Source organism: Podarcis gaigeae, assembly GCF_964106915.1.
Source record: "Podarcis gaigeae genome assembly, chromosome: 9".
NCBI classification, from domain to species: domain Eukaryota; kingdom Metazoa; phylum Chordata; class Lepidosauria; order Squamata; family Lacertidae; genus Podarcis; species Podarcis gaigeae.
In genome coordinates, this window is record NC_139685.1 from 26,828,478 (window position 1) to 26,856,238 (window position 27,761).

General features: G+C 41.3%; 1 protein-coding gene across 2 annotated transcripts in view; it reads left to right on the plus strand.

Moving 5' to 3' along the window:
- The window catches only part of SCFD2 (sec1 family domain containing 2), a 152,223-nt gene that overhangs the window by 49,442 nt on the left and 75,020 nt on the right, over window positions 1–27,761 (plus strand). Inside the window, exons 5-6 of one of the 2 annotated variants that reach the window (XM_083755686.1) lie at window positions 3,614–3,863; window positions 27,155–27,386. In XM_083755686.1, the coding sequence (XP_083611812.1) occupies window positions 3,614–3,863; window positions 27,155–27,342 (438 nt within the window). In that variant the 3' untranslated portion in view covers window positions 27,343–27,386. Of the gene's footprint in view, window positions 1–3,613; window positions 3,864–27,154; window positions 27,387–27,761 lie in introns of those variants that run through there. The other variant, XM_083755685.1, reaches the window with a different exon arrangement.

Sequence of the window (27,761 nt, forward strand, 5' to 3'; positions counted from 1 at the left end):
GGAGGCAGGAAATTGCCACTCAGAAAGGAGAAGGAGGATGGGAAGGAGCATTGAGCAAAGAAAAGAAATGGGAAAGAGCTTTTGTTGCACTGATTTCTACAAAGTAGCTGGACAGTACTGGAGAGTGCGGTCTAATCTGATGGAAGTCTTGTTGTCTCTACTTAACTGGTGGGTATTTGGGTACCTATTTTAAGAGGGAGAAAATACATATATGTATACGTGTCATAAATCAAGCTTAGTTTAGAAGTAACAGGTTAATGTTGTTCACTAAAACCTGTTTTCAAAACAGGGATTAGAAAATAAAACCAACTTCACTTTTTAACTTTTCCTGATTGTTTCCCCCTGTTGCCTATCGAATACATGAAAAACCTGCCCTGTAAAGGACTGGAGGGGATCATCTGCTTCTGCCTAGCTTGTGTCTTCCTTTTCTGCCAACATGTATGCTACTAGTATGATACTGCAATAGAGTTTTCGGTTTCAGGGACATATGGGTTGACTTTTACGGGTACTACCATTAGTGCCTCCAATCCTCGACTTTCTCAGAGATTGCTTGATTCATTTTCCAACCCCAATTATGCTCAATGTGTCATTTGGTCATAAGGAAAATTCCAGTAACAAAGCATGTTCGGTCACCTTCAACAGGTGGAAAAGTCCCATCCTAGAATTTCTAGTCCTGAAACATCTCCTAAATTTTGGCATAATACTAACAGTTCCCGTAGATACCTCAGTGATTTGCCAGTAGATTATACAAATAATTTGTCTTCATGAAAATTAGCAGAAAAGGGGGAGAATTCTGAAATAAAGAGTTAGACAAAGAGGATGTTCTTATTTGTTCCAGATATAGGCTGGACAACTTATTGAGAGCAAATTTATTTGTCATACAACTGTCCAGGGCCTGGAATGTTTGTTACAGCACAATCCAACTGCTTCATAGGTTAAGGTAAAGGGACCCCTGACCATTAGGTCCAGTCATGACCGACTCTGGGGTTGCGGTGCTCATCTCGCTTTTTTGGCTGAGGGAGCTGGCGTACAGCTTCCGGGTCATGTGGCCAGCAGGACTAAGCCACTTCTGGCGAACCAGAGCAGCACATGGAAATGCCGTTTACCTTCCCGCCGGAGCGGTACCTATTTATCTACTTGCACTTTTGAAGTGCTTTCGAACTGCTAGATAGGCAGGAGCAGGGACCGAGCAATGGGAGCTCAGCCCGTTGCGGGGATTCGAACCGCCGACCTTCTGATCGGCAAGTCCTAGGCTCTGTGGTTTAACCCACAACTGCTTCGTACTCTATAATAATGTTGGTGTCAGAGTTATAAAACATGTGTGTTCAGGTATTGGTAGGCATTACAAGCAAACCCTCCAGATACATGCGAAGTTAAAGTGTGAATACTTTCTGTCTGACATTTCAAAATTGTTCACCCCCCCCCAATAAAAGTCAGAATGGTGGCACAGTTTTTACCACAGTTTTGAAAACTAGTAGGCCCAATGAGAGCCAGAAATTTATTGTACATGTGCAAGTTCATAGCAGATTTGATCAAGGGAAGGATACCTTCTGTATGAACTCTGTGTTTAATAATATAAGGTTCTACACAAGTATAAAGGTTTGGGCTTTTAAAAAATGATTATGGCATTGATTTTCCCTCAGTTATTTAATACATGACGTTAGATTTATGTGTAACATCTTGCAAAATAAAACTGTTTTCTTACTTTGGGAAATACATTTTTTTTCCCTTATTCCCTCCAACCTGCCAAAACCCAAACTGGAGCAGTCAGCAAACTGACGTCACCGCTTTTTCTTCAGGGATAGTAGATTATTTCTTCGTTCCAGTTTAATACAAAACAGACTAGCGAGAAGAGAGAAGAAGAGGAACCCCTCTCCTTTCATGCTTGCCTTTGTATCGTGCTAAAATAACCAAGTGACAATAAGTAAGGAAAGGTGGTAGAGAGTCATTTTGGCTGGACCCACCTTGGCTAGTGTGGCTGTTTTTATGGGGGTTTTCAGAAGCACAGAATTGACCCTCGTTTTATTATTTTTACTAGACCCCTTGATGATAGACAAACAAGGCTAACCTGAGGCCAACATAACCAGCAGGAAATTTGGGTCACGGGTAGTTACATTTTTAAAACCTGTTGGTTTTTTCAGGGCTGTTCAATCAGTGTAATTGATTGATTTGTAACATCAGAGAGACCTCCTAAATCATTTAGAGGTGCTGGTTAATGACAAGCTGCTATAGGATTTTGTTTGAGGCAAATTTCCAAGCTCTGTGGTGTCTGGATGTAGTCTGAAGAAGCTGGCTTGTTGCCTGTTTTCATATGTATTGCTGTCCAGTTGTAATATAAAACACCATCTTTAGACATGTCAGGTATATAATTATATAATTCTTATATCAATAGGAACAACAATGCAAAACAAGAGAGAGTCAGGCGGCAGACTGGTGCTGGGAAGTAGTAATTTGTTTTATGAAGAGTTCCCCACTGCTTTTGAACATTGTCTTTCCTCAGGGTCTTCATGTGTTTATTCTCATGCATAAAAAGTCAACTCTGCCAAAGAAAAAATTCTGGCGGTTTTTGACCTATGAGATTAATACCGCAATCCTATACACCCTTACCTCTTGTTGAACTCAGTGAGGCCAACTTTTGAGTAGACATGCAAAGGATTGTGCTGTAAGGCACATGAAAACTCTGATCTATGGTTAAAATGTTTTCTACACTCGTCATAAAATTATTTTCCACTGCCAGCCTGACGCCTGCCTCTTCCAGTTATTTTTCTAAACGAGACAGATATTGTATGCTGATATTCATTATCATTGTTTAATTTGTAATCTGTTCTACCTTTTATGCTTATGGCAAGCTGCACACTAGTTTTCAAAAGGCTCAAGTAGTCAATGAAATAAAATATTTTTTTAGAATGTGTGGCTTATCTATTTTTTTTTTTAAAAAAACGTTGGGTCCAGAATCAGTGACCACTATGTACTGAAACAATTTCCTGCAGACCCACCAAGTGTCCCTGTTTTCCAAGAGGGACAGTCTCGGATTTACATAAACTGCCCTGGTTTCTTATTTTATCCCAGAATGTCCCACTTTCCCTTAGGACATCCCTATTTTCAACAGAGAACTGTTGGAGGGTATGGAGTTATGCAACCCCCGAGCCAAGGAGATAAGTAACTATATACAGCCTTTAGAAGACATCTGAAGGCAACCCTGTAAAGGGAAGTTTTTTAAATGTTTAATGTTTTATTATGAACCTAGAGTGGCTGGGACCACCCAATCAGATGGACGGGGTAGTAATAATAATAATAATAATAATAATAATAATAATAATAATAGTGTTTCCCTATTTTCATCAAAGAAACTCTGGAGGGTATGCTCCTGTGTCCCAAGAAAGTCTGCCACTTGCATAAAATCCCACACTGAAATAGATCCAGGCAACTATGAAGTCACTTTGAGGGGAAGGGCAATAACTCATGGTAAACATCAGAGAGAAATTTGATTCACTTCTCATTTAAAGACAAACCTACCTAAGCTGTACTATGTGAAACAATATGTGAACCACAATGCAGCCATCCTTCAAATTCTTACAATGTGGTTGTTCCCCAACCCCCTTTCTATTTGCAGAATATTGGGGAGTCAGCATTACCTACTGTACTGAACCAATTGTTGCCTATCATCAAGTCTCATAAGAACAGGACAGATGATGATTATACCCCCGAAGACTTCCTTGTATTGCTGGTGTATATTTACTCCATAGTTGGGGAACTCAAAACTGGAAAAGAGTTGGATGAAGCTGAAAGAGAAGTGAAAGAGGCTCTCGTCCAATCTCTCTGTGACGAGCCTGAACTGCCTTTCCTATTGCAGAAAATAACAGGTAAGTGTAGATTCCCTTCCTCGTTCAAGGAGCAGGCCTGTTCGGACACAGTTTAAGCTATAGACTTCCATCAATTAAAAATAGATTAATTATTCCGAGGCTTTCAGGGTGCTGCTAATACCTGCTGCTTGCTTTAACTATTTATTTATAAAATATATTGCACACACATTTATTGAAGAGAATGAAATCCTATCCTAGCAAATTAAGTGCAATTCTATATGCATCTGTTGAGAAGTAAGCCTCATTGAGTTCCATGGGACTTACTGCTAGGTAATTGCATGTAGAATTGCAGACTAAACAATGTTGTATGTCCAGGGCTTTAAAGATGTATGGCATAGTAAATGATTTTCTGTGCTGGGCTAAAGTAGTGAGGAGTGTAGAGTTGAGATTGCCTAGCTGTAATTCATGCAAAGCTTGAAGGAGGGGGTGTTTCTTTGTAGTCAAATGTTTCTGGGCTGGGGAAAGTGTCCTCTGCTTTCTGTCAACTTTTCAGAAGTGCTGCAAAAAGGCCAGTGCGCCAGTTTAGAAGGTATTGCCAGAACCCCTGAATTGGCTCCATGATGTTGCCTACTGGCCAAATCTAATTGGCTACACGGCCTTGTGTTATCTTCAACATTCGTCAAGTGATCCCCAATTAGTTGGGATAATTCTTTTTAGGAGAAAATGGTTTTAAAAGTAATGGCACTAAAGCAACTGTTGCCCTAAGGTAAAGGTAAAGGTACCCCTGTCCGTACGGGCCAGTCTTGACAGACTCTGGGGTTGTGCGCCCATCTCACTTAAGAGGCCAGGGGCCAGCGCTGTCCGGAGACACTTCCGGGTCACGTGGCCAGCGTGACAAAGCTGCATCTGGTGAGCCAGAGCCGCACACGGAAACGCCGTTTACCTTCCCGCTGGTAAGCGGTCCCTATTTATCTACTTGCACCTGGAGGTGCTTTCGAACTGCTAGGTTGGCAGGCGCTGGGACCGAGCAGCGGGAGCGCACCCCGCCGCAGGGATTCGAACCGCCGACCTTTTGATCGGCAAGTCCTAGGCGCTGAGGCTTTAACCCACAGCGCCACCTGCGTCCAAAATCTGAACAGGCATGAAAAGAGAATTGGAAAATAATCTTAGTGCACTAAGTAAACTACTTTGTTCAGAAAGTGTTTATGTGTTTACATGTTGTGAAGCAGTAGAGATAACTAGGCTTTTTAAAAAAAAAACAACACAGAAAATTTATATTTTTAACCACTCCCAATGATGTTGCTCACAATGATGTGACTATCCTTATCTCCTCAAACAAGGTTGCACAGTCAGGTAGGTACTAAACTACAAAAGTGTATCAAAGGGTCTTCCTTCTCCGCTGCAATGTGTGGACTCTGTGTTGGATAAAAGATTTTAATTCCATGTTACCAAGGCCTCCACGTCTATCCACTTAGGTCAACATCTGTGATTCAGTTTCATTTGATGGGGGGTTAATATAGTCGTTTGGGATACATCCTGTAACTATTAGTGTGGATTCTGTGGCTTAAAGGAAGCATTTGGTGTATGTGGATGAACTCAGTGATTTGCATCTAGCTGTTCTGGTGTAAGCAGAGGACATTTTGTAGTCATGCATGGGGTTCCCTGCATTTTTTCCATACCCCCATTCCTGATGAACCCCACATTCTCCGCTGCCTCCCCCCCCCATGCCATGTCCCACACTGTTCTGGAGGGTCATCTATCCACAACTTTTCAAAATGTCCACCAGCTCCTCATGGCTCTCTTGTGGAGGGGCATCCTTGGAAAGAGATAAAAGGAGTGGCTTTTCTGGAAGTCACAGAGCTGCAGCAGAAAGGCGGAGGTAAAAAGAAGAAGCACATTTTCAATCAGAAGTCCACTCACAGCTGTTAGGTTCAACCCCAAGGATTAAAGACGCCTGCTTCTTGGGAGAAAAGCAATGACAAACCTAGACAGCATCTTAAAAAGCAGAGACATCACCTTGCCAACAAAGGTCCATATAGTTAAAGCTATGGTTTTCCCAGTAGTGATGTATGGAAGTGAGAGCTGGACCATAAAGAAAGCTGATCGCCGAAGAATTGATGCTTTTGAATTATAGTGCTGGAGGAGACTCTTGAGAGTCCCATGGACTGCAAGAAGATCAAACCTCTCCATTCTTAAGGAAATCAGCCCTGAGTGCTCACTGGAAGTACAGATCCTAAAGCTATTGTCCTATTGGACAGATCCAATACGTTGGCCACCTCATGAGAAGAGAAGACTCCCTGGAAAAGACCCTGATGTTGGGAAAGATGGAGGGCACAAGGAGAAGGGGATGACAGAGGACGAGATGGTTGGACAGTGTTTTCGAAGCTACCAGCATGAGTTTACCAAACTGCGGGAGGCAGTGGAAGACAGGAGTGCCTGGTGTGCTCTGGTCCATGGGGTCACGAAGAGTCGGACACGACTGAACGACTAAACAACAACAACAACAAGCCATATTGGAGATGCACCCAAGCATATGCTGAAAGTTACTACTGAATTTTAGAAATTGTTACAACTGTTTTATGTTCTTAAATTTGGCTGCATTTCTCTCTATTAAAGCAGTTCCACTCCCTTTTGATCATTGTACTTAATGCCGGCTTTGGAAATTCAAAAGGCATCTTCAGTAAACCACTGCTTTGTGCACTTGGATCTATCTTCTCTGGCACTGCAAATAGTAACATTTCTAAAATGAACATTGAATGTTTTATTGAATGTGAATATTGGCTAACCAAAAGGAAAACACCCATTAGGCTCTTGTCCGTGTGTTTTGCTGTTCTTGGGAGGACTTGTGTGAGGCCTATAGATGCCATTAGTACACACTTCACTTGGTTTAATTACTAACAGAGTAATGGTTGGTGTGTGTTTTAATCTATTAAACTCTACAGCTTGACTTGGCTCCTGTGATCAACTGGGGTTGGTAGGGATTATAAGGGTGCCAGAGCAGGTTGGGCCTGGAGCAAACATCTGTGCAACTGTTTCAAGTGTTGTGATAGTTATTGCAGAAACTGGCCTAGAGTCTGAATCACATGAACATGTATGGAGTGCTATTGAAGGTGCACTGACTTTGAACAGATCTATACCTATTAGATGCTATCCAAAGGCTCATGTGGGAATTCCTTGCTGATGACCACAGTGCCTGCAGGCTGGCAGTCAAGTTGTGTATCCATAGCAGTGACCAGAGGAGGAATTGACCCCTGGGGGGAGCGCAGAGAGAAGAAATGCCATGGTGAATCTGCAGCAGCACAACTGAATACCTTCATCTGCCCAGATGCAACAAAACATGTCTCTCCCACATTGGTCACTCCTCCATTGTCTTCAAGACAGACGAATGCCAACCAACCTAACTGACATAGACAGTAGGGTTCAGGTTATTTTTGTTTATTGCTTTCAGACCTTGAAATTCCAATTCTGAGGTCTCAGAAGAGCCAGCGTGGTGTAGTGGTTAAGAGTGGTGGACCGGGTTCATGTCTCCGCTCCTCCACATGCAGCTGCTAGGTGACCTTGGGCCAGTCACACTTCTTTGAAGTCTCTCAACCTCACTCACCTCACAGAGTGTGTGTTGTGGGGGAGGAAGGGAAAGGAGATTGTTAGCTGCTTTGAGACTCCTGAAGGGGAGTGAAAGGCGGGATATCAAATCCAAACTCTTCTTCTTCTAGAAAGTAAGCTTGTGACTGCTAGAGTGGCCATAGCAAACTTTCATAGTCAAGTCCCCTGTGGCGACCATCAAGAGAGAAGCAGAATGCTAATAACGTAAGACCTTTGAGGAAATTCAGAGCCCATTGTACTTCGGTGTCCTTAGCAATGCTAGCACATTCTTCCTCTAGCCCTTTTGTAGCTAAAGTCAGATATGTTCAGCATATTATTTTAAAAAAACAACAACAAAAAACTAACCTTTGTCTATGTACTGAAAATATTTTCTTTAACTCTTATTGGATAATGTTATTACAAGAAAGCTTTGAGAGATTTTTTCACACCACCCAAGAAAAAAATTAGGAAAGGCCCAAATTAACATTTTTGCATCCAAACATGATTTGTGTGTGTACTTGTATTAGGACTGGAGATTTTAACTGAGATGATTAAAGAACATGTGGCAAATAGCACAAATAGGTTACTGTTCAGTTTTTCCATCGTGTGGATAACTCATTTGTAACAATTTTCAAATCCTGCCAGGCGTAGACTAGTACAGCATCCAATACAGCTGTTTATGTGGAAGTACAAAATAAACAACTGTTGCAGAACATAATGCAGATGGAAAAAAATATGGTGTGCGTGCAAACAAAAGCACAGCCACGCTGCATAAGATTTCTGGCACATTCAACAAAATATTGTTTCTTCTATTGTGGCTGCATTGGAGACTCCAGAGAAAATGTGAGACATTACTTTCCCCCTTGCCATTCATTTCTACACAGCTGATGTACATAGATAGCCAACCGCATTGGCTAACGTTAATAAATAGCTGTATCAGTCTCGAACATCCATGGCAATTGCTAGAATGTGAGTGAGAGTGAGGGAGAGGGAAGAGAAAAGGACAATTCCGTAGAGTTTTCTTGCAAATGAACCAGATGTGCTCTCAATAAATACTTGGTTCTTCCTTTACATCTGTATAGGATAAAGCAAAATCTATATTATGTGCATACTATCGCATATGACAAATGTGTGTTTACATAGAACTAGCAGCCTCTACCAGTAGCAGTGAAAGAGACAATAGAGTTGGACACTGGTTCACATATTTATTAACATTGTACAAACACATTAGAAGTAATAATATATCTGCATTTTTTGTTGTGAGAAAGATTGAATATCTGGAAACGGATAGCATTTGAAGAATCTTTTAAAAATAAGAATCCTAGAAAGGTGCTTAGGGATACAACTATTAATGATAAATTAACATGTGCCATTAAGGTAAGACGGGGAATATGCAGGAGAAATGATTTTGAGGAGATATAGAGGGGGTGTTTGTAGAATTTGTATTGCTAAAACAGAAAGGGGTCAAACCATCGCAAGAGGTGTTGAGATTTTGGGAGCTTGGACAGTTACGACGGAATGGTCTCGGTGGTGGGGTGCACATTTTTATTCTTATTTATTTATGATTACAGTGGTACCTCAGGTTAAGTACTTAATTCGTTCTGGAGGTCCATTCTTAACCTGAAACTGTTCTTAACCTGAAGCACCACTTTAGCTAATGGGGCCTCCTGCTGCCGCCATGCCGCTGGAGCACGATTTCTGTTTTTATCCTGAAGCAAAGTTCTTAACCTGAAGCACTATTTCTGGGTTAGCGGAGTGTGTAACCTGAAGCGTATTTAACCTGAAGTGTATGTAACCCGAGGTACCACTGTACCCTTTTGTCAAAATAAAATTTAAAAAAGGGAGAAAGCTGCTTACATTTTCACCCTAATCCACCCAGAGGCATTTAGGTCTTTGGAAGCAGGCTTCCTCACACATATTTCCAACCAGTGGAGGAATTGTGCATGCAGTTACTGATACTGCAAAGGCCCGTGTAGCAGCTGAGGCTGTGCTCATGTAGTTCTCGTCACAGAATTAGCCAAAGGTATGGTTATCCATATTTCAGTCCCTCTCTGCTCTCTCCAAGCAGATGATTGACATTTTTGGGAATGATCTGCCAGGGACTCCTTGCGTGCCGCTCCAGTTGTAATGTCAAATACATATATAAAAGATATGACTATCATAATAAGTTGTCTTTAATCTGAATTTCTCAGTATGTTCTAAAATAATAAAAGTGACAGGATGATAAATACCTCTTCTCATTGGCATCACTCTAAAATATTACATACCACATAGTTTCATTTGCTCATAGTTGTTTGTTTATAGCGAGCTATTCAAATGCAATGGATACTTGAATGTAACCGTTCAGGGCTTTCTAGCGACTAATTCGTAACAGCTTTATATTCTTCATCACTGTTTCCAGCAGAAATCAAGAGCAAAGGTTTAGGCCAAGCACTGTAGTAAACTGTAATGGCAAACAGTCTTCTTTGGTTAAAAGATTTCTTTTGGCAGCTATAAAAGAAAATAGGATCTTAAAAGTAGAGCTTGAAATGTGTAATTTATATTTATTTTGAAACACCTGTCCACAGCTGAACACAATTTTAAAACAATGCCAAAATGCGAATTTGAGCTCACTTTATCCCCATCAGCTGTGACTCTGGGGTAACTCTAGAACCTAGGCCCATAGCTGAGGTGAGACAATGCCACGGGTCCTAGACTTAATGGATTCCACCTGGCTACTGTCTCCTGACGAGAGGGTGAAAAGCACAAGTGAAAGGTGAAATTCCAGACTAGCTGAACCAGTCTAGAACCAAATGGCTTCCCTTTCCAATATGATACCATACAGAAATAACAGCGCTAAAGGGTTGGGATTCATTTCAACTCTATTAAAAAGGGGGTGGACAAAAATCTTGAGTACCAAGAACAATTAGGCTTAGACAAACTCCACAGCCTATTTGACCTATTTAAAAGTCCTGTTTCCCTCCAGCTCCAATTCTCTATCACCTCCTATGGCTGCTATCTTGGAACAAAAATTATGCCTCTACTTCTCTTTTGAGGAAAACCCTCACCCAGGAGGAGATTGCATTAAAAAGGCTACATTGGCATGTCACAAAGGTATTCATTATATATATATGTGTGTGTGTGTGTGTGTGTGTGTGTGTAGAATTTTTCAACTTTTCAGCCATAATGTACTCATTACAAAACCTTCAAGAAAACCCTTAGATCAGAGATCCTTTATAATGTGCTGTGAAGGTCAATACACGTTGAATTAAAAGCTAAACCATCCATACAAAAGATGTGGATCTGATACGTCTAGATCATATTTTAATGTTAAGGAAAACATTGTGCTCAAAACTAATTTGGGTCACATTATGGTGAGCGGAGGGTTGACATATGCAGTTTCTTTTTCCTATTGGAAAAGCGATTCTACTTCTAAAATCTAAATAAAAGAGGTGAAAGCTGGTAGGGGGAACGACATGTTGCTGGGGGGCATCAAGACTTTGAAATATTAGTACAGCTAATAGAAGTAAATACAAGTAAATCAGAACAGAACTGGGTTTCTTTGAGTGCAATCCTAGGCATACTTATCTAGAAGTAAAAAAACAACATGCAATCCTATTGAACTCAGTGGAGCTTAATTTTGAGCTAATTGTGTGCATGACATCCTATTTGCATAGGATTGACCGGCATATCACTTTTTAAAAATTTATTTCTAAGAAATACAATTTTTCAGCAAAATCCTATGCATGTTTACACAGACGTAAGTTCAAAAGGGCTTACACTCACAACTATGTTTAGGATTGTAACCTTGGATCCCAATCGTATGCCCGCTTGCCTAACAGTAAGCTGCACTGATCACAGTAGGGCTTACTTTTGAGTAAACATGGATAGGTTTAAGCTGATAAATTTCTTTGGTCTCTGTTACACCCTAAGCTGGGACGCGGGTGGCGCTGTGGGTTAAACCTCAGAGCCTAGGACTTGCCGATCAGAAGGTCGGCGATTCGAATCCCTGCAACAGGGTGAGCTCCCGTTGCTTGGTCCCTGCTCCTGCCAACATAGCAGTTCGAAAGCACGTCAAAGTGCAAGTAGATAAATAGGTACCGCTCCGGTGGGAAGGTAAACGGCATTTCTGTGCACTGCTCTGGTTTGCCAGAAGTGGCTTAGTCATGCCGGCCACATGACCCAGAAGCTGTACGCCGGCTCCCTCTCCCAATTAACCGCAGAGTCAGCCACGACTGGACCTAATGGTCAGGGGTCCCTTTACCCTTTACCTTTACACCCTAAGCTAGCACACAAAAAAAGAAACTGTGTGTGATTAGAAAACTTGCCATAATGCACCCTGAGCCCTCGGGATAAAGCAGAGAACCTAAATATAAGTGCTGTGTTTTAGGAAATAGTTTAAATGCTAAAGCTGGGAATTGACATCTGATTCTTTAGCTGTGTGCTAAGACTTGGTTTTTCTTGATACAGATTTGGTCTGTATTTAATGGCAAGAATACCTACAGACTATAGGCTATATTTCATAGATAGCAAATATTATTTGGGTCTCATAGGCTCAATATAAATCCTAGTAAGTACAGTTGGCATCCATCTGTCTTGAGAGACAATGGAGTGTGCCTCCAGGGGTGAAGTCAAACTGTTGCATTAGCAGCACGGAAGTGACTTCCCTGTAGTGCAGGCCCTGGCAGCGTGCATGGAGGTCTTGGGCTGCCCAGACGACCAGCCTTGCTGATGTTGTCCAAAGGGACGTAGAGCAATACATATGGCATTATAACAAAATGTAGACTGTCCAATTTTAAGATCAAGTCAGTATAAAACATAGGGCCATTATTATTATTTTTTAAATGTGTAATCTTGAGTCATGGCTTTTAAACTAGATAAATATATATCAGCTCCTATTTTAGTATGGTATTCAAAATGGAATTTAGATCATAATTCCTATAAAAGCTCAACTTTTTATTATGCTTTCAGGTGTCACTGTTTACTCCTCTCTTCAGCACCTGGTCTGAGCAGACCCTAAACTGGATGGCAGTTTTCACAGAGGTGTCCGTAACATGTCTGTCTGCCCCCCTTATTTAAAACACAAGATATATGCTTTTAGCTTTGCTGGCCCCTCAACTCCTGCCAATTTAACAAGTCAGCCAACTGGAGCAGGAAACTAATATGTCGAAATATCCATTAGCTATTTACATTTCTCAAAATACATAAGCAGACAGGCATTTAGAGGTCGCCTAAAAACTAAGTTTAAGTAAACTTTTTAATTAGTCAATAAGCTGTGTTTAAAATTATTCTGCATGCTTTTTAGGAGGAACTCCACTTTTCCCTCCCCCGCCTCACCTTTTCTTTTCCATACATGTGGCTTCTTTGGAAAGATCCCAGAGAACGCTGTTCACACATATTTAAAACAGGAGCATTCTTTTCTGCCTACTTACTTTGTGAAACTGTGTGTGTGTGTGTGTGTGTGTGTGTGTCCTTCAGAAAAATGAGATGCTACTACTACAACGGGACGTGGGTGGCGTGGGTTAAACCACAGAGCCTAGGACTTGCTGATAAGAAGGTCAGCGGTTCAAATCCCTGCAACAGGGTGAGCTCCCGTTGCTCGGTCCCTGCTCCTGCCAACCTAGCAGTTCGAAAGCATGACAGAGTGCAAGTAGATAAATAGGTACCACTCTGGCGGGAAGGTAAACAGCGTTTCCGTGCGCTGCTCTGGTTCGCCAGAAGCGGCTTACTCATGCTGGCCACATGACCCGGAAGCTGTATGCCAGCTCCCTCAGCCAATAAAGCAAGATGAGCGCCACAATCCCAGAGTCAGCCACGACTGGACCTAATGGTCAGGGGTCCCTTTACCTTTACCTTTAGTACAACAACAACACCACCACCACCACCCTTTTTTTGGGTCTTGCCTAGCATGCACTTTCACATTTTATAGCATTTGTAAATGTGCTTATAGAAGGTATTACCTTTCAGTATTTTCTGCTAAGAATGCCAATATGGTATGCTGTTCAGTAAGCTGCTTGAACTGTTGGTTTTCTTCTTGTTTATAACAATAGGTTTGAAGAGCTGGAAAATTTAAATATCCACATTGAGTGCCTAAATAATCATCTCCTGGAACAATTCCATTCCTGATTTTTCCAAGGTTTTTTTTCTGGCTAGGAATCCACGACTCCTAGACACCATGACATCATACTAATAAGGGCAAAACCACCACCCCCTTCCAATTGTAACTGGACAACTATGGTTCTGTTTTTTCCTGGAAGTAGTATGATGCCTTCAGTAGTTGTCCTGGGTATAATTTAGATCCTTTCAGGTTTTATGGAATCCAGATTCCAGCACCCACTCCTGCCTCCCAGCTTGCATATCATACAGGTTTTTATGTAGAAATTAGGGGCTGAAATGTAGGTTTTCTGTTGAAAGCAGATGTGCAGGGACTTAAAACATAAGAAACCACAAGTGTTCCATTGTTGCTATGGAATATGTGGAGCCAAACTGTCTTATGATTTAGCAACACTTTTTATTGCTGAAGCTCGTTGGGACTTGGTTTTTCAACAGAGAAATCGCATGTATGAAATTAATGGTTCATAAACCATAAACCATTCATAATCCATGATTGTGGAATTTGGGAACAAATATCATGGCAGAATGCTTCCCCCTCCCTTTGCATGCTGGATTTGATGCAAACATCATGACTTGAATTAAAGCAGAGTTCCCCATTAACATCTGAACTGGGGAACTCCGGTTTAACGTTGGTTAACAAACCAAAGAAATAAGTCACACTATGATCCCCTCTTATTCACATGAATAGGGATTTATTAAATAGGACGCTTGTGACCCTGATCTGATTAGGTAAAGGATTAAAGTCCTATCCTTCCATTATTAATATTCATCTACTTGCTTTACGGTACTTCTAGAACATGGGTAGGCAAACTAAGGCCCAGGGGCCGGATCTGCCCCAGTTACCTTCTAAATCTGTCCTGCGGACGGTCCAGGAATCAGCGTGTTTTTACATGAGTAGAATGTGTCCTTTTATTTAAAATGCATCTCTGGATTATTTGTAGGGCATAGGAATTGATTTTTTTTCTTCAAAATATAGTCCAGCCCCCCACAAGGTCTGAGGGACAGTGGACCAGCCTCTTGCTAAAAAGGTTTTCTGAGCCCTGTTTTAGAAGAAGTAATGACCAGTCATATCAGAGGATCATTTGTTATGGTTTCAGGAAACTATTTGAGTTACTTTGCCACCAACCTTCATATTGTCCCTTCAGTTACATAGAAAGGGGGTCCCTGCCCTAGTTTGACCTAATTGAGTCAATTGCATTCTACCATTATAAAACCTGGACATTCTAAATCCAGAAGGATTGTTCCAGTTTGTGAAACTTTGCCCTCAAGATTTATAGTGTGTGTGTGTGAATGAGAGGTCAGAGCAAGAAAGATACAGAGGGAGTGAGGAGAGGGGGAGAGGCTGAGAGAGGTGGCCTATACAGCAACAGTGCCCCCTCATTTGGTTAGGCTAGACACCAACCATGACTAGATAAATTTCAGAAACATCTGGAAATATCTGAGTGATTTTTCTCCTTTGGCCAGAGGTGAGTAGCGGTGCTTAACCTAAAACTCTACCTATATGTCTCTCAGGTCACAAGTTGAGGATCTGCTGCAAGTTTAACAAGCAGCATAGGATAGTCACAATACTTTAGTTCCTTTTTTATATTTTAGCTTTGTGACTCGAGAGTTTGTAGGGCTTTTCTTCCCAATGAGTATTTTTTTGCTCTTTTATACTCTTATAAATGCTATCCCAGAATAAATGCCCTTCATTCTGAAGAGTAACCAGATTTTGATTTGTAAGTAAGACAATTCTTAATTCTCTAAGGCAATGACCATGGCAGCTAAGTAAATATAAAAGCTGAGTTTCTCTCTGTCCTGCCTTGGTCTGGTAGCAGTCAGATCTTAAGGAGAAGCTGAGGTCAAGAACAATGACTAAGTCCATTAATGGGTATAGTCCAATAGCAGCTTTGTGAGTCGAAGCTGAAGTCAACACAGCAGAGCAATTCAAAGGTTGGCAGAATGCAATAGCAAGTATTAGCAGGGCTCTAGAGGTCAGTCAGGGTGGAAATGTGTTGATGCAGCTACTAACATTCTACAATGGAGGAATTATGTAGCCTGGTCACAGAAGCTGGATCACATCAAAGAAGTGTTTCAGCTTAAAGTGTTGTAAATTTAAACAGGGAAAATGGGAAGAGAAAAATGGCACTCCACATCGCCATCCGGTGGCACAATGTTATATACAACACATATAAATCTCTTTTTCTTTACCAGTCTAGCTGAGTCCCCAGACCCTGCTATATCTAGTTAACTCAGCCTGCAAGGTTCCCTGGTCTCAAGGACTCCCCTTACTCACAAGGAGCCTGGTTCTTGCAGCCCTTCAAGTGTGCACTCCACTGATGGGTAGCTGTCATTGCTTGTACCTTCTGACACCAGTGTTTCCTGGCGCTAGGCAATAGTTCAACAACCCCCTCCGATGCCTCAGTCAAAGGAGCTGGCCCAATTAGGAACTCTGTCTACTCTGAATCCTCTGCTGCAGATGGGCCTGCCAGTGCTTATCTGGAAAGCTGGAAGTGTGTGGGGCAGCACTAGAGTCATGAGGCCCCATAAGACCTTTGGACTTTCTATCATTGGGGTCCTCATTGGAGGAGGAGGTTAGGCTTGGGTCAGGCCTACTCTCATTAAAAATGACAATAACACATTCTTGCCCAGTATTGAATTTACTCATGTGCCAGTGTCCCAGTCATCCAATGAATTAAGCTACAGATTTTCCTGAAGCGGGAAAAATCTCGAGAATATATGGGCCCTTTTTAGTCTGATGTGTTTAATGTTTTTATTTTTGGCAGGTGTGTTTTGCAAAATGTCATAAGGCGGTAATGCTCCCTGTAAACTTTTGCAGGCGTAAATAGTCTTGGAAGTAGAATCACGTATAACTTCCCTGATACTATCATGAGCACAAATCATCATGAATGCAAAATAAAAAGGATGTCTGGAGGTGCCCTATCTTTTTCTAACATGATTCACAATATTCTGTATCTGTGTCCTAGAATCCTGTGTGCTTGCTGGAACTTTTAGTGCTGCAAATCTTCCATGATTATTCCATAATGATTTTTTAAGGTTTACAGTCCTGAAATGAAAGCGTGTTTCATTGATCTGGCTCCTCACTCTTATAACTCACATAGTTTTAACACCAAGCATGTTTTATGGAGGATTTGGTTTATTGTCAAATGAAGCAGAAATATCCTGCTTTTTTCATACGTACATAGCTGCATGTGCTGTATTCTTTCCAATTATCGTCTTGGGACCTTTTGAAATGATATATATTTGTGTATTAATAATTGAGAAAGAACAGTCTGAACCTGTTTTGTCTTAGCACTTCTGAGTGTAAGTTAGACCATTCTTTTGACTTAATAGCCTGTTGCGTGATGTGTTGAGACTGTCAGTTCGTCATAACTGCTGATGTCATTCCAGTTGTTAAGTTTATTGAGTCAGTTATTCCAAGGTAAATTGGGTCCAAAGAAAGCATGAATATCCATAGTCTCTTGATTAATTTGAGGTTAGAGTTATTAAGAAGTTATTTGACCATAAATGATTATATAAGCAAGTCCTTACTTCATAAGTAGCTGCTAGAATCATCTCCAGGGAGGCTATTTGCCATTAAATTAGTTGCTTCTGAGTAATACAGTGAAGGGCACAGATTGAAGTTGTGCTTAGCCTGCTGTTAACAGTTACTGCTAGACTCTACTGAACCTACATGCCTTTCTGCTGTTCTAGTGAGCTCCTGCAATCTGAGATTTGTACGAGTGTGGCTGTGTGACACCACATATTATCTGCATTGTAATGTTGGTTTATTATCTTTCCCTCTGTCAGAAAGTTGTACTTAAGTAATCTGGCATTCCTTTTCAATCTCAAGGTCATGGATTCAAGTCCCACATTGGGCAAGAGATTCCTGCATTTCAGAGGGTTGGGTTAGATGATCCTTTTGGTTCCTTCCAACTCTGCAATTCTATGATCTATGAAAAAACACTATTGCTGTTTTTAATTACCACTGGTTGTATCTAGGAATGTGCTAGCTGAACACTTGTTTAAAATAGGAATCAGAGATACTTTTTCTATGTATGTATGTAAAATTATCTCTTTTAATTGAGGTTTAATATACAAATGCAGCAAATAATTTGTTAAGGTTGTATTGTGATGAAGGTGGTATTGTACCTTCAGGATAGAGAACCATAACTCAGAAGTTTCAGTACAGACCAGATGAAAACACTGAGTGAGGTTTCTACAGTCGGACCTTGGTTTACGAACTTAATCCGTTCCGGAAGTCCATTCTTAAACCAAAGTGTTCTTAAACCAAGGTGTGCTTTCCCATAGCAGCGGGGGACTCAGTGTACACTCAACAGGAAGCGGAACATGTTCTGCTTCCAAGGTGAAGTTCACAAACCAAAACACCTGCTTCCGAGTTTGCAGCATTCTTAATCCAAGTTGTTCATAAACTAAGCTGTTCTTAAAACCACGGTACCACTGTATTTACTTCTTAGATTGGTTTTGGATGGCTCTTGCATCACTTCAAGAAGGTTTAAATATTCAGTGTATCAAAGTAGAAAGTTAAGCTGAAGGATCTGGGGTTTTGTTTTTTGTTTTGCTCTCGTTTGCCTGCCTTTTAAGGAACGACTACTGATCAAAGTAAAGCAAATGCATATAATGCAAATGTGCAGCTTGATTATCAGCCCGGTTTATCAAAGAAGATGGTTCTCTTTTTTTGGCTTGGGAGTATTAGAGGTCTGGATCCAATTATTCTCTGAATTTCTGCATAATATTGCAAAGTTCATTCTGAGTAATTATTGGGGGGGGACTTTTTTTTAAAAAAGCAAACCAAGTATTCTTTCTCATGTTGTTTTTTTAAGTTAGCAAAGCATTTCAAAATGTGGAGGTACTACATATCTGCAAATTGTTACACTATTTGAAATGTTTCCACCTCTAACAGAAATCCAATTCACAATAATATGGGGCAGTTAAAAAGAGCAAAGATCCTTTTATTGCCTGCTCATATGAATTGTTTCAACAGAGGCAATACTAGCCAAGTACCATGGCTCAATGAAGTTGTAATGTTCCTTATCTTCTAGACATGGCTACATTTGCGCTTGAAACATTAGCCATAGTTGGGAGGTTGGAAACATTAATCCCTTGCCAGGCTTAATGACTGGAAAGTCTTGTTTTTGAGTCTTGTAGATTCCATAAAAGTTATGTTTATGACAATACAACCTTCTGATAAATTAAGACATATGTCTTTTAAAATTCCATTTTAAGATAATGACCATTGTCAGTATATTTTTACAAATATTTTTATGGTCTATATATTTCCAGAATGATTTGTATAAATTTGCTTAGTTTTGTAGTAAGAAATGGATCTAACTTTTCAAAATATTCTTTTATTGCAAATCGTGTTTTACATCAGTGAGCAGTTTTTTTTTTAATGTGAGCAGTTTTTAAAGTGTATATTAACATTTCTGTTTATAAAATATTTCAAGCAAGACGCTTTTTCATCTTGATTCATTATATGAAGTACATTTTATTTCCCATATTTTAAATTATGGGGGGTGTAACATATCTCAGTGTTTTACATTTTGAGAAAATGGCTGGGATGCAAGATTTTTTTTTACATTGTTGAGGACTAAGTTGCAGGCCTTTTTAGCATGACAGTGTTAGAGCCAGTTAAAGCCAATCCAGATGCACTTCTCCTGTTATAATCCATTGCTGTCTACTCTAATAAAGATTTGGCCCTTGTGTTAAAAAAGATATACCTGGGCCACAGTCCAGAATTTATACATACCCAGTTTGATTTATTTTCTTTGCACAGATGCTATATCATAAACTTCTTTAAAGCTCCCATTAAGATTCAAACATGGGTTGCCAATGGAAGCTGCTATTCAAAGAGTGAATGTAAAAAGTATTGCTGGGCATGCAGGGTTTTTTTTATTATTATTATAATCCTGGAACAAAAATGGGAAATCCCGATACCATACAGTGTCTCATTTCTGGTAAGTGCTTCCAAAATGATGAGCTCCAGAAGCTGAATTTCCAGGCTGCCATGATGGCTGAATTGAAGAAATGTAACCTGTGCACCTAAGAAGGGCAGATTTCCAGGTCAACAGATGGCTCCTAATTTAAAATATTCTATTAGAGTATGCCATCACTTAAATGGTGGTTGTGGTGAGCTTTGGAATAGGAAAATTCCACCATAAATGTCATTGGTTTGGGGAAGTTGAGGCAACACAATACATGGCGTAAATTAAGGGAAATTCTTCAGTGCTATTTTTCTAGAAAAGTTTTCCAGAACTCGCCATGAATGCCTTCCTCTTTCTCTTAGAATGGCAGTGGCGCACACCTGAGAGGTGCCAGAACTGAGTTCCAGCAAGTTCTCACTGAAAAAAAAAGCCCTGAAGTTACTCTAATAAGTTAAAGGGGAACAGTTGGAATTAAACTGCAGAATACTTACTAAAACAGCTGAAGACCTTGACTGTCCAAGTACCTTTGGAATGTATCATATTTATACAATTGCTACCTGGAGATTTGCGTGGGGGGTGGGAAGAGGACAATGAGACTTCCCCCCATCCATGAGGTCAATGTAATATATGACCCATATCTATATGAGCGTACAGCTGTATTACCTCAGTTGTATGTTACATGGTGTACCCAGGGGAGAGAGCTGTATAGCCAGCCCCACTGCCCACCACACGTGAAAGATTTGGGGGCAGCAGTTTTGTGTTCAGGCCTTGAAAGGAATGTCAATAGAGCAATAGCATCCTTCCTCTGAGTCTTATTTGTGAAATGTTAACTCTTCTCCAAATCGTACATTTACATACAGTGGTACCTCTGGTTAAGAATGTAATTCGTCCTGGAGGTCCATTCTTAACCTGAAATTGTTCCTAACCTGAGGTACCACTTTAGCTAATGGGGCCTCACGCTGCTGCTGTGCCACCGGAGCACGATTTCTGTTCTCATCCTGAAGCAAAGTTCTTAACCCGAGGTACTATTTCTGGATTAGCGGAGTCTGTAACCTGAAGCGTCTGTAACCTGAGGTACTACTGTACTTCACAAAAATGCCTTAGAAGTTACCCTGCACCATTTTATTGCTGCAAACAAAAACTGTAAGCGTAATATTGCAACTCTTTTTAAAAATATGTATCTAATTATTACCATATAAGATTTTTGACTGACTCACTCTTTAAAACCAAAGTTTATTCTGACTTTAAACACGTGAAAGTGTCAGCATTTTAAATGTTGAACAAAATGTATTGGCTGACATATAAGTGAGCGCTGCCTAGGCAGCCTGTGATATAAACCAGAGATGGGGATTGTGGCTTGAGAGGAATCCTTTTGAACTGTCTGATGATGAAATATGACCTCCTTATCATGGTTACGTCACCACCACTAATAGGACATCTTTTACCGATGTCTCATAATTAGTAGTTTCAGATTTTCGCCTTAAAAAGGTAAAGGTAAAGGTACCCCTGCCCGTACGGGCCAGTCTTGACAGACTCTGGAGTTGTGCGCCCATCTCACTTAAGAGGCCAGGGGCCAGCGCTGTCCGGAGACACTTCCGGGTCACGTGGCCAGCGTGACATCGCTGCTCTGGCGAGCCAGAACCGCACACGGAAACGCCGTTTACCTTCCCGCTGGTAAGCGGTCCCTATTTATCTACTTGCACCCGGAGGTGCTTTCGAACTGCTAGGTTGGCAGGCGCTGGGACCGAGCAGCGGGAGCGCACCCCGCCGCAGGGATTCGAACCGCCGACCTTTCGATCGGCAAGTCCTAGGCGCTGAGGCTTTAACCCACAGCGCCACCTGCGTCCCTGATTTTCGCCTTACTGTGTGCTTATTTAGATGTTAACGTGTTGTAAAATCAGTACTGGTATACTAAGGCTTTGATCCTAAGCACATTTCTTAGGAAGTAAGTTCCATTGACTTTGATAGGCTTAATAACTTCTATGGCTTAGAGATTGCTAGCGTGACATCTGAATTAAGACCAGAGCTTTTTGGCAGCCAGAACTTGCTGAAACCTGGTTCCGACACCTCTCAGGTAGGCGCCACTTCTATTCTAAGAGAACAAGGGAGATGTTCATGGTGAGATGTTCGTCTTTTTCTAGAAAAACAGCACTGATTAGGACTCTGCTGCAAGCATCAGATTTGAGTGTGAACTCTTTAACACTGTCAGAATAGCACCCCTACGAATTAAAGCCCAATTTTCCATAATGGTTGGTTTCAAAAAGTGGTGTCTAATATAACTTACCAATAATAGTAAAACATTTTATTTTGTTTTTCTTTCTGTTTATTGCCTTGGGACTGGCCCTTCTTCTATTAAATGCACTTAATGATTTCAAAGGTGTAAGTTGGCTGTATTATTTCAAATGTAGGGTTAGCCATGGTTTGTCAGGTAGATTAGTACTATAGCCTTTGTGCTTATTTTTGTACGTTAGGTTTTTTCCTCCTGCTAGCATGGTTTAGCTACAATTCCTCCACGTGGTTAAGCTGCTTTTAAACCTTATCAAAGTCAATGGGAATTTAGTAGTGTAATGTACCGTAGCTCTTACATCCTATGCAGCATGGATGCTGACTTCCTGAGTGGAAGGAAGATTATGAAAGGGGACTTTCACATCCCTTCCTTTCCCTTGCACTGCTCCTCTTGGGAAGTCCAGAATCCTCCTGAATTGCAGTGGGATTTCCCCCACCCTCCATCCTATCATCCTCCTGCACCTATCATACACTAGTCAGGAAATTCCTCCAACCCTCCAGGGAGGCTTTTTAATGGTCACAAACTGCTAGAGTGGGATAATGGTTGTGTGAAAGCCCCCTTCTGCGAGCTTCCTTCCATTACAGTTGCAGGCAGTAAAATCTAAGTGTGCACAAAGTGGAGCATTCAGTATTTGCTCCAAGTAGACATGCAATTTACAGCAATCCTTCCCCACCCTCTGCAAGAGTGCTTTGACTTATTGGTGGACATATGCAAGCAAAAATAACCTTAAAGCTGTAATTCTATGCACGTTCGGTAGAAAGTAAATCCAGCGGAATTTATTGGGAGTTGCTTCTGAGCTAATCAGGTATAGGTTTGGGCTGTAAATCTGATTTAACTGGACACTTCATTCTGTTAGTAGAAATTTCATCGTTTTGAATAGTTCAATAAGACTTTCCCATAATATATTTCTTCCCTTGTCTGAAGATTGAACAGTAGTTTATTTTCTCTGTCCAAGAAAGCTAGGGAGGTGGGGTGTATGTGGGGGTCAGCATCCTGCAGCACAGTTTAATTCAGCTTCAGTTTTCATAATTGTTGCCTGAGTGGCAAGTTTATTATATTGTGGGTGTCCCTATCTAAAATAAACGTTCTGACCGTTGATTCATTTTTCTGAAAAATAGATAATAAGCAACACCGAGAATGTCTAGGCTCCTTCCCATTTTCTCCAGAATCACCATAAAAATGCCTCCTCACACGACACAAAGGAAAAGATGACAATAACTAAAGACTATATTTTCCACTGTAATAGATTTTTCCCACATGTAGAAAATAAAGGTATGCTGCTTTGTATGTTTGTTTTTTTAAAGAAACAACTCTGCCATGGTGCTTCTGTGTTATAATTTCTGCTGTTCATTTATACTGAAAGCCTTTTTTTTAAAAAAAAAGTTAGAATATTTGGCATAAAAACGGTCACCTTACAAAACTAATTTTCATTTTCCTTCTGTATAGTCATAATTTCTGTTAGGGTTCTTCCTGTTTCTCAAAGTGGATTATTGACTGCTGTTGTTATGTTTGTTGCTTTGCTTTTCAAATAATGCTGTATAACTGAGACAAACATTATTATTCTTCGGCGATCGCTCTTAGCTGAGTAAGAATGTCTTCCATAAACACTGTTTTAAAAGTGAGTCCGTAAGTGGCTGTAGAGGCCAATTCTGGATCCCCACGTCCTTCCACAGTGGGGACATACGTTTCCAGGCAGGAGCTAATCATGGTGAGGGTTTGCCAAGCGTACCTTCCTCTTAGCCTGTTTCTCCCTTGCGTCCTGCGTTTGAGTGTCTTCAAAACCCATTACACCTTTGGTAAAGGCTGTTGTCCAACTGGAGCATTCGCAGGCCAGTGTTTCCCGGTTGTTGGTGTTTACAGTGGTACCTCAGGTTACATACGCTTCAGGTTATATACGCTTCAGGTTACAGACTCTGCTAACCCAGAAATAGTGCTTCAGGTTAAGAACTTTTCTTCAGGATGAGAACAGAAATCGTGCTTTGGCAGCGCAGCGGCAGCAGCAGGCCCCATTAGCTAAAGTGGTGCTTCAGGTTAAGAACAGTTTCAGGTTAAGTACAGACCTCCAGAACGAATTAAGTACTTAACCCGAGGTACCACTTTATACTTCATTTTTTTAGATTTGCCTTGACAGAGTCTTTGAACCTCTTTTGTTGACCACCAGCATTACGCTTACCATTTCTAAGTTCGGAATAGGGCAGTTGCTTTGGCAGATGATATTCAGGCATCTGCACAACATGACCAGTTCAACGAAGTTGATGTTGAAGAATCATTGCTTCAACACTGGTGATCTTTGCTTCTTCCAGTACAGTGATATTAGTTCACCTGTCTTCCCAAGTGATGTGTAAATTTTTTTCAGAGACACCTTTGATGGAATCTTTTGGGGAGTTGGAGATGGCGTTTATAAGTGGTCCATGTTTCACAAGCAAACATTATAGCACATGTTACTGTAGTCTTTGAGGGGAATGGCTGTAGCTAGGTGGTTGGGCCCATGCTTTGCATGTAAAAGTTTCAGGTTCAATCTCTGGAATCTGAAGTCAGGCCTTGAAGAGCCTCCTGCCTCTCACCTTGCAGACCTGCTGCTCTTCAGTACCTGAATCTTGGGTTGCCAATGTGAACTTCTTCCCCTTAGCACTTGCCACAGCTCCCTCCCCTTCCTTTTCCATTTTTAAGTGAAAAGGTATTGTGGGCAACTGGGGGCACTTTGTAGCAAAGTACTGGCCTCTGGCATAGTATTCATTTTCCGTGTGGGTCTAGAGGCATTCTTAGGAAATGAAGGTGATGGCAGAAGCCTTGCCTACCAAACTCCTCAGCCCATCTCCAACTAACTAGATACCTCGGCCGCTGTGGAGCCCTTGTAAGCTGGGAGTGGCCTCCTACAAGAATTTTACCAGAAGCCCTCTGCAGGCATTCACGTTAAGATTTAATTAAGCACCTGAGGTTATGGGATGAGCACATCAGCACTGTCGCCCTCCACTGCTGTTCACAGTCACCAAGCACAAGTTGGAGGGTTATTGTTTGGTAGGGTGTCTCCATTCTCAGAGGTTCCTTGCACATTTTAAAGCTCTGAGTGTTAGGCCCTTCCTTGCCCCCTGATTTTCCAACTTGCTTGGTATTTTCTCTTTGCCAAGGCTCTTCTGCCTGCCTTACACTCTTTAGGGTCTGAGCAAAACGGTCAAAGCCCTTCTAACTGCCTGCCATCTTTGTGACATTCAAGAAGATAACATATCCTCCAACATTTCTCCGATGAAAATAGGGACATCCCATTCCATAATGATAATTTTACTATTTATACCCCACACAGCTTACTGAGTTGTCCCAGCCACTCTGGGCAGCTTCCAACATATATAAAAACATAATGAAACATTTTTAAAAACTTCCCTATACAGGATTGCCTTCAGATAATTACATATCCTCCAACATTTCTCCAATGAAAATAGGGACATCCTAAGGAAAAGTGGGACATTCTGGGATCAAATCAGAAACCAGGATGGCTTCTCTAAATCGGGGACATCACTGGAAAATAGGGACACTTGAAGGGTCTGAGCCAATAATTACCAGAGACTTCATCACTGCCACAAAAACCCTGCTTGGGAATGAATATATAGACCACCATAGCCAAACATCAAATTTATCTCTGTTTCAGTTGGTTCTCCTGAAGAATTCAAGCAATTCTAATTTGTGAAAGCAGCAGACTTGTCACAGCCCACTTTTATTGGTCCCCTTTGCTGATGCATGCATCTGATGGGTTACATATTTTCTTTGGCCTTAACGATGGAATTGAGCTACTGAAGTCAAAAGGAATACTGGGATTCCAGAAAACCCATCACACCTCACAGCCAAATTTCCAGGCAAGCGTCTTTCTCGTTTCTTTTCCTCGAAAAGAGGCATCTCAGCACTTGAGGATCGCCTAGTCAAGGTCACTCAGTGATGGTCATTGAGGTCAATCTGTGAGGGACGTACCTTATTCCTGCCCCGGCCCCCAAATTTCAGCAGTCAGTTTCAGCAACACCTCTTGCATGTGACAGTTATTAGAGCACTAATCGGTGTGTGATGCCTGCAAGCCCGTTTGGGTCTGCAGTTGACAAATGGCCTGGGTTCAGAGTCTTTCCATGAATAATGACCTAGCTCTGTCAGTTGTTTTGGCCTCTGCAGTACAGTTATACGCTTCCAGAACAGATGGAGCAGCTCTCATCTGCCATTCTGTCTTTTGAACTTCCTGTTCGGTGGTATGGTTCTCATCAACACTGATTCTTCAGAGAGCACCTACTTTTTATAAGCTGAAATATCTCGAGTTTTCTTCTTAGCCAGAAACAAAAGAATGGCACATTTCTCTAACGAGACCCAAATGTTTAAAAGTATTCTTATTTGGCCAAAAGTTTGTAACCAGGATATGAGATTTTAATTGCTGGCAATTTAAGGTTGGAAATAACGGGCTTTGATTTTGCTGCTCCCAAGTTTTTGTTTTTATTTTTATTGCTGTGAAATTATTTGCTGCTGATTGGATGTCAGGAGCAGCACTGAGCAGGCTTGTATGGAGGTTGTATGGTCAGATCAGGCTTCTGTGTTGACGTGGCAATTACCCTCTCACAGCTGGTCACCTGTATCTATCTGGAAAATGAGCCAAACCACAACCTCCAGTCCATTAAGCCACAGAGAAAATCCTAGAGATACAGCACACTCAGAGCAGTTATGAACGCAGGGTCCTATGAGCTGGACAGTAGCAACATAAGACTCAAAGGTTGAACTTAGTGTTCTGCTGGTTGGCCGGTGGCTTCTGTTTGCTACGCATGCAGAGGGGTCTCACTCAGTTGCGTCGAGCTGTGCTGCCAATCCTTGAAGCCAGGATGAAATATATCATTAAGTCTCATGTCCTCCTCCCACCTTACAGTCTGAGCCTACTTCTTTACTCTTTGATAGTCCGTTTCCACTGCAGACAAATAACGCTAAACAGACATCCTTAACTTGAACAACAAAACTGTGGGTTAAAAAAACCAAAACCAAAATCCTGTCTTATGAAGGGAGTGCCTCCTCAAAGAGCACAAAAATTAAGCACCTGCTTTAAAGACTTTGTGAAATAAAACTATTGCCATTAGAAACTGAGGCGGCAGCTTGATCCAAAATGCCCATCTCAACATTTCTGTGCCAAAGTGGTGCAAAATATTTTGGAACTGGAAAAAATTCAGTGCAATATTTGGAAAACAGCAAATACTGATCTGAATATAGAAATCTATATAGCTTTGATGCAGCTTTTCTTCCTATACTTGCTCCATATGAGAAGCATTTTGAGATTCTCCCCTGGTGTTTACACTTTTAAGATTGTGATGGCATAGGGAGCTATCTGAATCATAAATGTTGTGCTACAAAGCAACTGTTTGTATTTCAAAATTGTGCAATAGTATTTGATTCTTCATTATGACGCCTGCGTTCCCTACATGATACCAGCCGGATTTTCTCTCCCAATACAGGATCATTTGCCATCGACTGGCCTGTAGCAAGGAAAGAAAGGGAGGGAAGTGAAAAAACATTGGGGTCTGCTGCAGCTGGACTGTCCTCTCTTACCACACACATAGGACCATTCTACCACCAGGTGCCCCTTAGGAAGGAGCCTAATGACTTTCCATATTTTGACCTTAAAAGGACAGTGGCTCAGTGATAGATCATCTGCCCTGTGCTCAGAAGGCCCATGGTTCAATTCCTGACATATCCAAGTGCAGAGGGGAGGAGACCCTGAAACCCTGACTAGCTGCTTCCAGTCAATACTGAGCTAGATACACCAATAGGTGTGACTCATTGTAAGGCTGCGACTTCTTCTGCTCCTATGATCTTTTTTACTGTGGTTTTTAAAAATGCAGTTTAATGTTCTTGCAAGCCACCTTGGAAAGATCTGTATCCTGAAAGGTAGGATATCAATCATTCTAATAAATAAATCACACAAACAACATTTGAAAGGTCTCATTGCTTACAATGGTCATTTTGCAAACAATTCAATTCCCTAATCTTAACCCTGCAGTGGGTGGCGCTGTGGTCTAAACCACAGAGCCTAGGGCTTGCTGATCAGAAGGTTGGCGGTTC